This window comes from Pyxicephalus adspersus, chromosome 2 (genome assembly GCF_032062135.1).
Source record: "Pyxicephalus adspersus chromosome 2, UCB_Pads_2.0, whole genome shotgun sequence".
NCBI classification, from domain to species: Eukaryota; Metazoa; Chordata; class Amphibia; order Anura; family Pyxicephalidae; genus Pyxicephalus; species Pyxicephalus adspersus.
The window spans coordinates 136,631,429-136,644,150 of record NC_092859.1 but is presented as its reverse complement, the minus strand read 5'-3'; the positions used below and the strand labels follow the sequence as shown (position 1 = coordinate 136,644,150).

Sequence of the window (12,722 nt, the reverse complement as noted above, 5' to 3'; positions counted from 1 at the left end):
TATATATATATATATATATACAGCAGTGAAACAGCCACAATATACAATGTGTGATAAATTACAAATATCTAGAACTAGATGCATGCTATTGGGATCATTATGAAGATGATATAAAAGTTAACCATATTAATGACATTATACTGACGTATACTGCACAGTGTTATTAGGGCATCATTGACTATGGAACACTATAAGGTGTTTTCCTTTTCCCATCACTTGAATCCGGGAAAGCAGCAATCTAATCCCAAGTATTAAATACCTGCAGGTGGTACTTGGGTAACAAAAGCTGGCATTTACTTACAGGTTTAGGAGACACTGGTGAACTTGATGGACGTGCATCTTTTTTCAACCTAATAATGTAACTATAGATTCTATTTTGCAACTTCCACATCATTTCTCTTTATGCTGCACTTGGGTAAATAACACATTAATATATAAAGTATTAATATACAAATTCTGGTTGGATATCAGGGGACTAAATCCTTTAGGCATTTCAGCAGAAAGCCGGCATTTCTAACTTTGCCAACAAGACAAAGCAAAGTGTGTTTATCAATACAAAATAAAATATCATCAATATTACTGTCAATGGAAAGATAAAAAAACAAGAAAAAAGTGCAAAAATTGTACCTCCTCCTCGCCGCTCACTTCCTCCTCTTCTCCTTCCTCTTCTTCATCATCTTCCTCGCCCTCCTCACCCGGTGGAGCATCCTCATCATAGTCTTCCTCTGTATATGGGGGGCAGCCTCAGTCACAAACAGACTGGAGATGTGTGCAATATAGTCTCCAGTCTGTGAGCCACAGACAGAGGGAGTAACAGAACATCAGCTAACACTAAAGTCTTTGTAGATTGCCCATTAAGTGACGACACCATTTTACATTATGTTTTTGATTTTTAATGGAATCCATTCAGTAGTAATAAAGTTGTACAGACTAAAGCTAGCTGCATATTACAATCAGATTGTACAATCTCTGTGGAGCCTCATTTAAATGCGTCAAGATTGTGTAGTGGGAGCGTCTACCTAAACAATCCTTTATATCCAGCCTGGGAGCCTTGCCTACCTGACTGGATACGGCCACTTTATTGTTTAAAATAGATTGAACAATTAGATTGTAACCTGTGACCAGCTCAAAGTGCATTGAACATGACATGGGCAACCTGTGGTTCTCAAGACATTGTGAAACCTCACATTTCAGCACACTAAAAGCTGGCAGGCATGCCGCAATGGGTAGATTCACAACAGCTGGAGGAATCACAAGTTACAAAAAGCCCAACTACAGCCATTATTTATTTTGGAAACTGCAGGAATGGGATATAACTATCATTCTGCGTTCTGTGTCTCCATTCATTTCCATTTACTTCCTGATGGAAAAGGAATATATGGAAAATCTGTCCAGAATGAACAAAGATGGCACACAGTTTTTTTGCAGTGTAAATGACACAGCCGTGGGATGGGTGTGGTGGCATAAGACTTGGTATTCTACTGCCAACGGGACCAGAAGTGTGGCTCCTGTTAAACATTAGCAGTACTGAATGGAGCCTGGAGAGCTCCTAAAGAACACTGAAAAAACAGTAACTATAGCAGTGCCTGGAGTTGGGCTTTAAAACTGCAAGGAAAAAAATCAGTGCATCCTTAGGCTGCATAAATGACATACAAACTTTGATATTTTCTCTGAAGTCATACTTGGTTCCATACCTCTCTGCTTCTCAGGACTCAAAATTACTCATTTACTATAAAACCTGACCAACATCCAGGAAAAGCTGTGATTTGCATAGTGCATTTTAATATTTTAAACAAGAATTTTGTTTCACCCATGTATTTAAATAAAAGAAAAATGTGGACATTTCTGTAATTCTTTTTTCTGTAATACCTTTCAATGAGGGCTAATCTGTTCAGCATAGACATGGGAGGCAACATTTACAATCAAATTCTAGTTGATTTTTATCAAAGAATGGATTTCAATGCAGTGAGAAACCCTTTTTTCTTGTGTTGCCAGTTTTAAGTTATCTAAGTTAAATCTTTTGCCTACATGTACAATGTGAATATATTACTGAAAAATGTGTTCTATTACATATTTAGATTTGCCAAAATTTTAGGTCATCTCTTTTCCATCTCCAACAGGGACAGAAACTGCCGTAAAATATTGGAGGTTATAACCTATCCCCACACTACAAAATGCAGTTTTATTGTTGCGGTTTCTCTGTCACATTAGCCCTAAATTATTTAAACTCTCAAAGGCTGGAGAGAATACACTTTCATCAACTGGGTGAATCCAGCAAACCAGGAATAGATCTGGCCCAGGATTGAAAACATTTGCAAGCAAATAGCAAATGACTTTTAAGAAAACCATTCCAGGTTTCCTGGATCACCCAGCCCATAGTAACACATCCGATTCTACCTTTCACTCACCAGCACACAAGCAGGAAAAACAAATACAATCCGCATTTGTGCTATTGCTTTTATTTCTAAATTTCGATAAATATCTGTTTTTTAAAACAAAGAAAAGTATCTTCTGGTAATAATGTGTTCAGCCGAATTGAATCAGGAAGGGTGATAGTTTCCAAGGAAACCAGCACATGCTATAATTGGGAATATTCTTATAACTGCACACTAAATGGGCTGTCAAGATGGGCTACAAAAGCTTCATCACTCCCCCATATCGTTTCATTTTGTCCTAATTTGTCTTTAATCACGGTATCATTTTTTGTATAATAAGGTATCCAGTCTTTCCATCACCATTTCCATAATCTGCCATGCCCAGTTAATTCCTCTCTTCTGACTGTAATTCTAGCCACCCATCTTGTTATTGTTACAAGCTTACTATAAAGAAATAGCGAGTAACACAACACTTGTGCGTCTATAACGCACACATAATTAATTATAGAACAGCTGTTTAGTAAGGGGTCAAAACTCATTCTGTTTCAATGTGTGTCTTAGAATTTAGAAGGGTGGGCTAACAAATTAGCAGGTGACCAAACAAATATGCGAGGGTAAACTGGTCTGTCCAACCATCAAAGGTAGGAACTACCATCTTTGGTATTCCCTCTGCATCGAGGACCTTGATTATCAGCCTGACATTTACACTACACATTTACAATGACCAGGCAGATAAATGAACCTATGAAAAGTGAAATGGGCAAGGTCATTCTTTATCTATAGCAAATCTATATAAAACCAGAAAAAAGATTTTACTAAAATATGTCTAGAGGTTCTTCTATTACTGCATGTAGTTTGATTGCAAGCAATATGCTCCCCAGCCTGTGCAAAGAGATCCTATTTAATACTACTTAATTTTTATATTACTTTCTTTATAATAACTTCCAGGTATTAAGGAATCCCTGCTACAATTACCATAGCCACAGCTCATAGTATATTAGGATGATGGCCATTGGGAAGAAAGCCACCCTTACAGACCAAAAAGATTGTTTAGTGTTAACTGACCTGAGAGGTCCAAAGTGCTCGTGGCTCAAGGAACTCTGGAGGAACCCTTACTGAGAAACTGCTCTAGATAATATGATGAGACTATGACAATATGCACAATTACAATGTTAAACAGTGTACAGCTTTACATTTCTAGACATGTGCAAGTATTGACTTCTGAAATAACCTTCTCTGTACTCCCTGTCATGGTAGGTTCAATGTCTACTGTAGTTAATTTGCTGTATTTTAGACCAAGGGGGTCATTCAGTAAACTGCAAACTGTCAAAGTACCCGACTGGTGTGGGCAATACAAACTTTTTTCATATAAGGGTTTACATTGCCATGGACAGCCAGTGAATTAATGAGAGCAGTAAAAACTAAAAATCTGCAGACAATGGGCATTTTGTTTTTGCTTGTTTGTTGTCCAGCAATCAGGGATCACTATTTTGATCTAGTTCCTGATCTATGCTTTTTCTATCCTCCAAAGGCACATGGAACTTAATGACTTTCCTTGGCTTAAAAGTCAGCACAATACCCCAATAAGAAAAAGCCACAAAGCATATGCAACTAAAAGCTCACGCTTCTACTGAGGGCACTGCATTGCCTTTCTTTTTAAGGAAAGTCAGTATTGAACTATACCAAAGACTTTAAGATTCTGTAAAAGTGCCTTTTAAACTCCCAGTATATATGTATAAGAAAGCAGAAATATAGGAGCTTGAAAAGCCGTAACTCCAGTACCCACCATCTTCTTCGTCTTCTTCATCATCTAAACCCTCCACGTAGGCTTCAGCATCAGAGTCGGGGGCCTCCTTGTCATCTCGGTCATACCCATCTAGGTAAGTGAGCTGGGGCAGTAATTTGAAGACATTTTCTCGATACTCATTGAGGTTGGTGACCTCACAGTTAAATAGGTCTAAGCTCTTTAGGCTCCCTAATTTTTTCTGCAGGTAGGAAAAATAAGGTTAAGAATTACTGCCGAACACAAAGCAAGAAATTATCAACATATACAGAGGATTATGGTGCAGAATGCTCATGTGTAGCATTGGGCCTAATTTACTAAAGTTCTCAAAGACTGATGAGAATAGATTATCATGGGAGAACCTGGGTGATCTGGCAAACCTGGATTTGAAAACTAATAGCAGATGTTTTTTTAAGTAATCCATTCCAGGTTTGCCTTATTACCCAGGTTCTCCCATGATAGTTTACCTTCTCCAGGCTTTAATAAATCAGGTCGATTAAATCACAAATGCCCCCATTGGATAATTTAGGTACGGCAATGTACCCTGTAAAAAACAGTTCTCACCAGAGGTTCTATTGTGCTCAGATCTTTTATTCTGTTTCCGCTCAGGTTGAGATGTGTAAGGTTTGGACATTTTTCAGCCAGTACTTCCAGACCACCGGAGATGTTATTATCACTCAACTCCAACTAAAAACAACAAAAAATGATAAATCATCACTAGTCAACAATGTGTCTGCATCACGACATCTGTTATTTATAGTGAAAATAAAAACGTAATTGGTATGAAGTGTATATGAGCCCATGTTCTTTCCAACTAGAAAAAGTGGTCTAAATCAGGAAGGATTTTTTTTTTCCTCTTTTTAAGGGAATTGTACCAGGGTTTTTTGCCTTCCTCTAGATGAACTATGTCCATGGGGTTTTATATCTGGGATATGTTTATTTTCCTAGTGGTTGAACTTGATTGACTTATTTCTTTTTTTCAACGTGACCTACTATGTAACAATGTAAATGCAATGCTTGCCTGCGCATCACTCAGCTGATATTGCTAATCTGCACTAGAATATAGCTATCTCCAAGTCATGCAGCCGGATCTATCCCTATAGCATGTAATTTTTATAGGATGAATATGTGAAACTTGAGTCTTTGCTGCCACCTACCTGAATCTGTATAACCGGAGTCATTAGGAATTGAGTAACTTTCCTTGGCACAGATACAAGGCTTGTATATTCAATCAAACCAATCTGTGCATGATTTGAAACAAGCAATGGATGAATTAAAAACAAGAATGAAAAAGTAAATCTCTTTTATTGTTTACCTTTTATCCATAGAAAAAAAAACTCTTTACAGCAGTGGTCGCCATTCCGCGTACCACTGAAGTCACCGGCTTCCGACCACGCATGCATGGAGAGCCGGGTGTCACTCAAAGGGGGAGAAACACCCCCCAAAGTAACATCAATATGACAATCCCCCACCCCCTCTCCCATCGCAGATCTAAGCCTGCAATGGGAGAGTGGGTGGGTTGTGTGCAGGGACACAGTCCGCCCACTTCCCAGAGCCTGGGAACGGCTCAAGGGATGTGGTTTGCGGGTCTGGCTGGTGCGTCCCCCCAGCAGGGTCCTTCTCCTGACCCCGCTCGGGGGGGCACTGACCAGAGCCTTGGACCCCCAAAATTTTCTTGCGGACCACCAGTTGGCGACCACTGCTTTACAGAGCAGTTCCCAAATCTAGACATATAAGCAGACCTCTCACCTGGCCATGTACCGAGGGTAATAAATGAAGAAACTACCAAGATAACACCAACATCTAATTACCTTTTTCAATTTGTTTAACTTTGGTAAATTTGCAACAGAGCTGAGACAGACGTTGATTGTGCTTAGAAATTCCAGTTCCTCAAATTCATCTGTCAGTCCCTCTATTTTTCCTTCTTTTGACCGGCAGTTATCCAGGACAAGCTCTTTTACCTGGAAGTAAACAACATATACTTAGTTATGAACATATGGAATTATCAGATGAACCTAACAACAAACCCAACCATAATGGGTTCCTATTTTCATTCTGCTAATCCACATTCAGTAAGGTTAGAAATAAACATAATAAACATAACACTTGCTTGGTGTGAGAATTCCGATATCTGTCCTTTGCCTTGCAGAGCATTTCATCATCATGCAGCTTATTTAGAAACATTGCATCTGTACAGGATTAGGAACAATCAGATCTAATATTTTTAACATTTTTAGCATTAGGATTGAAGAATAGGCTAAACCAAACTTTAAAAATAAAAATTTACAAGCAGGCAGGATGCTTATTGAAGAAGGAAGATCACCTAATAAAATAAACTTAGCAGAATTGATAGCCAAAGGAACAGAAAGGGCCCCTAGTTATTCCTTTTGCTCTGAAACCCCTATATAAGCTCTAGTGCAACCAAGTGCTGATAAACACCCAAATGAAGAAAATCTGTGTGCAATGAAAGAAGCATGGGATCTTATAACAACAATAACAATTCCTGGAAAGCTACAGAGTTTGCTAAGGAACTGATCTAATATACATACATGTCTAGACAAACAGCATTGTGGCAAAGAATAACCACAGACCCCAGATAAAGTTCTAGAGAGCTAATCAAAGCTGGATTTTAAAAAATGGAAAGGGATTTAGCACTATTTTGTCAGTGTACAATGGAAACATATTGTGAATGTGCTTTGGGGGTGGTCCCATTCATCCCACCTAGTGCACCTGTGGTGTGTTGCGGTGTCTCAGACTAATGTCAACCACTCTCCAACTGCTCCCATTCAATTGAATGTAATCGGTTGGGAACCACTTTGTAAAGGTGGTTGCTGTGGATTGTGGCTGTGGTTGCTACAAGCAACATGTTGCTTCTGGCCAGCTACTTCCAATGACTTAAATGCAAATGCCTTCAACTGCAACTCAGAGGGGCTGGAAATCATTTGGCGGGAATGTTTTTTAATGTACATTTGCTTTTTAAGGATTACATACATGTGCAAAAGTTCTACATGGGGACGAACAAAGAAGAATACATCAGCCAAGATGTAATACTGCGGTGTAAAAGTGTCCCTGTGTATCTGAAAACCTAAAGCAAAGCAAACAAACAGAAACTAATATAACGGTATCATTTATAAAATTAAGAGTAACTTCACTAGCTGCAAAATGTTCTTTGGGTGCAGGTTTATTACTATTCAGATCCCTGGAATAATATTACAAAAATACAGATTTATAAGCTACAATGTATTCTTTGGGCAACAGCAAGTCTCAGAAAAATAATAGCAGTGTTAAGAAAAAGAAGGACATCTGTGAAGTAGTAGCACTTTCCTTTCCTCTGATCAGATGGAAGCGGAATCCTTAAATATTAAACAGCACCATCTGCACAAAGAGTGCTTAGCAGAAACGCTCACAGCACTTGGATACCGCAGCCTGGCTTCTTATCTGCTTTACAAAACTGCTCCGACATGCTGACCATATTGAAGAGTGATTATTATGTATTGTATGTAGGGATCAAAAGAACTAAAGGAAAAATGTGTGCATGGGTGTGATAACGAATACGAATTTAAATATTAGTGCAAAGTAATGACACTGATTATTAAAAAATAAAAAAATTGTATGAATGTATAAATATGTAGTATAATGTACCCCAGTGCTTTTTCAACCAGGTTTTTCCAGGTTGCTAGGGATTCCTTGAGAAATTAGTAATTCGTGACTCTCAGGTCAGTTTAAATGACACCAATGGTCTTTTTGGTTATCTGTAGGGGTGACCCACCCACTGACCACCACACTAATATTCAGTGAGCTGTAGATAGTAAAATAGAAGGGGTTCCCGGAAGACCTGAAAGTTATTTTATGGGTCCCCTTTGTTTAAAAGGTCCGGAAACTCTAACCCTTACTGTAAATTGTAATGTATTAGAACGGGAGCTGCCTTTCACATGCATTTATTTTAAAAGTAGGATTCCTCAGATGAGGCTAGATTGTAAGCTCTTTGGGGCAGGGTCCTCTCCTCCTGTGTCACTGTCCGGCATTTGCAAGCCCTATTTAATGTACAGGGCTGCATAATATGTCGGCGCTATAAAAATCCTGCTTAATATTAATAAGGCTAACAGAATTTATTAATATTATCAGTAATAATGTATTGCACAGGATTTTTTATTTATTAGAATACAGTAAACTGAACATTAGGGTTAGTTCAGATGGCAATACGGTTAATCTGTGGTTACAGCTACTCTGCACCTGCGGTGGAGATGCCACATAGAGCTCACCCATAGCTGTCCATAAGGAATGAATAGGGTGGCAGTAAGGGGTAATACCATGCACTGTAAAAAGATGGTTGGGGGTGCCGATCAGCTGTCAAGGTACCACAGAGAATTGCCCAGGACCACCTATTCCCACTGCCCATCTGAACCTAGCCCTATTATCGGTGGTCATGTCACACAGACTGGTTGACTTCCCCAACAGAAGATCAAAGACTATAACAATCTCTATAATAAATGGAGGTCATTGCAGAGAACGATAAATATCTGTGTACATCCACACCTTTATGTCAAAAAACACATTTATACCTGTGCTGATATGTGGGGAGCACAATATTAACCTCAATTTATCATAGAGATGACTGTCTAGGGCACAGTTGGGGTATGGCAGTGAAGATCATCTATTTCCAAACCCTTTAAGAGCCCTCTGATGCTTTACCTATCATGGACAACGCACACATTATGAACCAAACTTCAGTCAATTTTTATGCATCTGCCTGAAACATCTTTTATCCATTTTGCTCCTGCAGACATTCCTTTTATTTCTTGCTCACACGCTACAAAACAGATTTTTTTTTTTTTTTTTTTTACATAAAAACAGACCCAAATCCCGAAATGTATATATAGATAACCCATAGAACTAGCCAACGACAGCTGCAATTTTATATCACACAATATTGGTAACTGTTCTTCAAACCTAAATCTTCCCATTCAGTATTCTCCCTGGATGGGATGAAAGTGTAGGTGGGTGGCAGCCCCTGTATTGTCACCCAACTCTTCAGTAACCACCCAAAAACAGCCAGGTGATATTACTAAAACGTGCCGGGTGGTGCGCCCGGCTAAAAGGGGCTGGGAAGAACGCTGGCATTTTTCAGAAAAAAAGAGAGGATGATGCTTTGTCGGGTAAATCAATGTCAATACGTCAGCCCTAAAAAATTGTGCAACACTGAGAAATGGTGAAAAGCTACAATATCCAAATTTATTACCAGACGATGATTTCAAACCTTTACAGCTCATCAGTTTAGGGGCAACCATGAGCTCTGGGCCTGAAATGATCACTCTTACGCTGGCCTGTGTGATGAATTTTAGTACACAGTTTTAATTTAACACAGACCTTTTAATGTGTGCTTAGGACTTTTAAAAACTTTAAGGGTTTTTTAATTACTACAACAAACTTTTTTTAACCTCATGTTACGGCAATGGGAAGGTGGCTGAACGTCCCCCATGTAAAATAATCCCTCAGGTGACAGGTTCTCTTAAGCCGACAGTTCACACTGCGATCATTTGCAATAAACTTCAGGTATTACAACAGCAGTTCCTTTGTTTATAAGCTGCTGCTGCTAACAAGGACATAAGGGATACATGCTTGGAAGTAAAAGGACCAGCAGTTTTTAGGCACCGTTTTTGCATTGCTGTTTACATTGTGTGCGATACACAAAGACATCAGATAGAGAGCAATGTCTAATGTTCCGACTTATCCCCTTCTATTATGTGCTGCTTCCCCCACCTCCTAGATTGTAAGCTCTTCGTGAGGGGAGGGGATTTCCCCAATGCTGGAAACTTACTCTAACTTTCTGTTGAGTCCACAAGAAATCTCCCTAATGGCTGGATCACATTGTCAAGCTTGTGGTGCTTCCTGTGCGGGTGACAACCTACCGGCTGGCATTCCCCACCTACCTCACAGAATCCTTTATAAGCCACCCAGAAGCATAGGGACGCAGCGGTAATTACACCGCTTCACAATGAGTCATTAATGGAGGGGCAGGAAGGCGGTTTTAACCCTTTTTTAATCATTGTTTTGGCTTTAGATACGGATTTAGTTCAATCGAAGATCCATTGGAGGATGCAGCCAACAATGGGCCCCTGTGCAGAACTGACTTTGGGCTTCTCCACCAAACAGAGTTGGGGCCCCTTGTGGCTGAGGAGGGTCCCTTGTGAAATGACCTGAAATGCTGTTTACCAAAGAAAACATCATCCTTCACTTTGCTTCATTTTTAATTTTATCCTAAAGCTGCGTACACACTTCCAATATTTATCATTGGAAACGAACAACCGATTGGCCGAAAATCATTCACAAAGGTGACCAACGACGGCAACGAACGAGGAATGTCGCTGGAAACAAACCACCGTCTAGGCAGATCTGTTCGGGGATCTCGTTCGTTATCTATCATTCAGTGATCGTGGATTGCTCTGCATTACACTATCTCCCATACACGTCACTTCTTGCATCGTTCAAACAATCGTATCTAGCATGTGGACATTATTGGTGGATTATATTTGAACGATCATATTGTTACAGCATGTACAGAATTGTGCACAATACAATCGTTCAAATATAATTGTGCATAATCATTGATCGGTCTTAATCGTTCGTTTTCTAACGATAATTATTGGAAGTGTGTACCTAGCTTTACAAGACTGCAACTGAAATTGAACGAATAACGTTCTGTAATATTTATTTTTATTAACCCCCTGTAATCTTTATACTATTTATATATTATACATGCTACTGTACAGGTATATTACAGGTTTCAGTATTTGTATACACTCTTGTTTTAACAGATTTTTGTGGTTTTTTTAAAGTTTATTATTAAATTTAATAACTATTGGACATATTTTGGTGAGTTATGCCTAAGAATTATAGGCCTACAGTGTAAAATATATTTCCATGCAAAACAATGTAACGCATTTGGCATAAAAATACTGACAGACTTAGACCGCCAGGGGGGCGTACCTAAACTCAGAACTTTTTAAGGGTGCAGCATCGCCCCTAATTCTCGCTCACCAAGCGATCGAGAATGAATGGGAGCGCAAAGCTTCCTGGGATTCCTAGGTCAGGCATCCCAGGAGGCTCTTTTTTGAGGAATAAAAGAAAATTTGCCGATCTCATGCATACACAGTGAGATCAGAAAGCTTTTTTTCCCCAATCTACATCAACTGATCTGGCGCCTGGGTCGGGTGACATATGATAGAGAAGATGGCGGCACCCGGAGCGCCGGCTAGCAGACAGATTCTGGGGCAATGTAGGACCCGACAGGAGAGAGCCCCAGATGTGTTGGACTGCCCTGCAGGATTAAAGGGAAGTGGATTTGTTCTATGCAGTTTTGGGTTTAGTTCCTCTTTAAGAACACCGCACAATAACGAGCGTTATGATAAACAACGTTCGCTAGTGACTTCAGCCTATCTGCCTCTCGTACACCTGTTCCATCCCACGTGACCGCGCGCCAGCCAATAGCGAGCGTTGCTCGGTCCGGTGTCTCCTGGCGGACGTGCTGGGCGGGGCAATGACAACTTTCATTGTCCTCCCTGACAGGACTAAGGGGTTCCCGGGAAATGGCGCCGGCAGAGATTTCCGTTCCTTTTCCCGCCCGTTTAATGTCCGCCTGCCGTGCCCTTCTCTAAGGTCACACTTCGGAAACAAAATGGCTCCGGCGGCTGGTCATGTTACCGCGTATCCGCCATGTTATCTGAGCGAGGCGGCTGCGTAATGCCGTGACGGAGAGGCGAGCCGCGGCTGTCTGTGGTAAAGATGGCGCCCGGAGATGTTATATAAATACCAGGTTATAAAAAAAAGAATAAAAGTCTCGGGCGGCCGGGTGACAGGTGATCGCCACACCCAGCCTCACCTGTCCTCGGCCTCCCACCTCCCCCTCGCTCCGGTATAGCTGCCCTTCGCGTACCGGGGACCCTGACAGACGCTCGCTGTACCGGGGGGGGGGGACACCGGGGAATGTCCGCTGTGTGAGGGGCGCTGGAGAACGGGCTCATAGTGAGAGAGGCTTCTGTCAGAACGGGTCACTGGGCTGACCTCCGAATATTAGCCAATGTGCGAAATCGCGCAGAGTGCGAAAAACAATCGGCGAATATCGCGCAGACCGACCAGGCGATGAATAATATCGCCGATCTTTTACCGATCGCCGTGTGTGCCTATACACAGAGTGCGTTTCCTTTAGCTTGCAAAGTTACAAACACGATCGTAAGCATCGCCCGCGGGGGGTCTACTGAGTGCCCTACCGATCAGGTGCCCCGCTACCCCCCAGCTGCCTTCTCTGCACTGGCTGACTTGTCAGACATAAGCGGGTGTCATTTCTTACGTCGGCCGGCGTCCTGTTCCGTAGCTCCAGGTGGATTCTCTTCTTCATGTCCATCTTCCAATCTGGGGGGTCTCACCCGATTCCGGGCACTACGCTTCGCGGGTCTTGCGCTGCACCGCGGTGAACACTAACCTGCTGGTTCAAGGAGGGGCGGGAACTTTTCTCTTTTTTGACTGATGCGCTATCTGACCAATCAGGACGAAGTGTCTTGTAGGAG

General features: G+C 41.1%; 2 protein-coding genes across 4 annotated transcripts in view; one reads left to right on the top strand and one right to left on the bottom strand.

The window, feature by feature from the left end:
• ANP32A (acidic nuclear phosphoprotein 32 family member A) overlaps positions 1-12,715 on the bottom strand; it is a 15,854-nt gene extending 3,139 nt beyond the window's left edge. Inside the window, exons 1-5 of one of the 3 annotated variants that reach the window (XM_072402573.1) lie at positions 12,506-12,715; positions 5,970-6,119; positions 4,723-4,845; positions 4,162-4,360; positions 628-725 (exon numbers count right to left, since the gene is read on the bottom strand). In XM_072402573.1, the coding sequence (XP_072258674.1) occupies positions 628-725; positions 4,162-4,360; positions 4,723-4,845; positions 5,970-6,119; positions 12,506-12,559 (624 nt within the window). In that variant the 5' untranslated portion in view covers positions 12,560-12,715. Of the gene's footprint in view, positions 1-627; positions 789-4,161; positions 4,361-4,722; positions 4,846-5,969; positions 6,120-12,505 lie in introns of those variants that run through there. The other 2 variants (XM_072402574.1, XM_072402575.1) reach the window with 2 other exon arrangements.
• Positions 11,567-12,722, top strand: part of NOX5 (NADPH oxidase 5) — a 43,459-nt gene continuing 42,303 nt past the window's right edge. The window contains exon 1 of the mRNA XM_072402569.1: positions 11,567-11,934. The gene's annotated coding sequence lies outside the window, so the exon portion shown is untranslated. The remainder of the gene's footprint in view (positions 11,935-12,722) is intronic.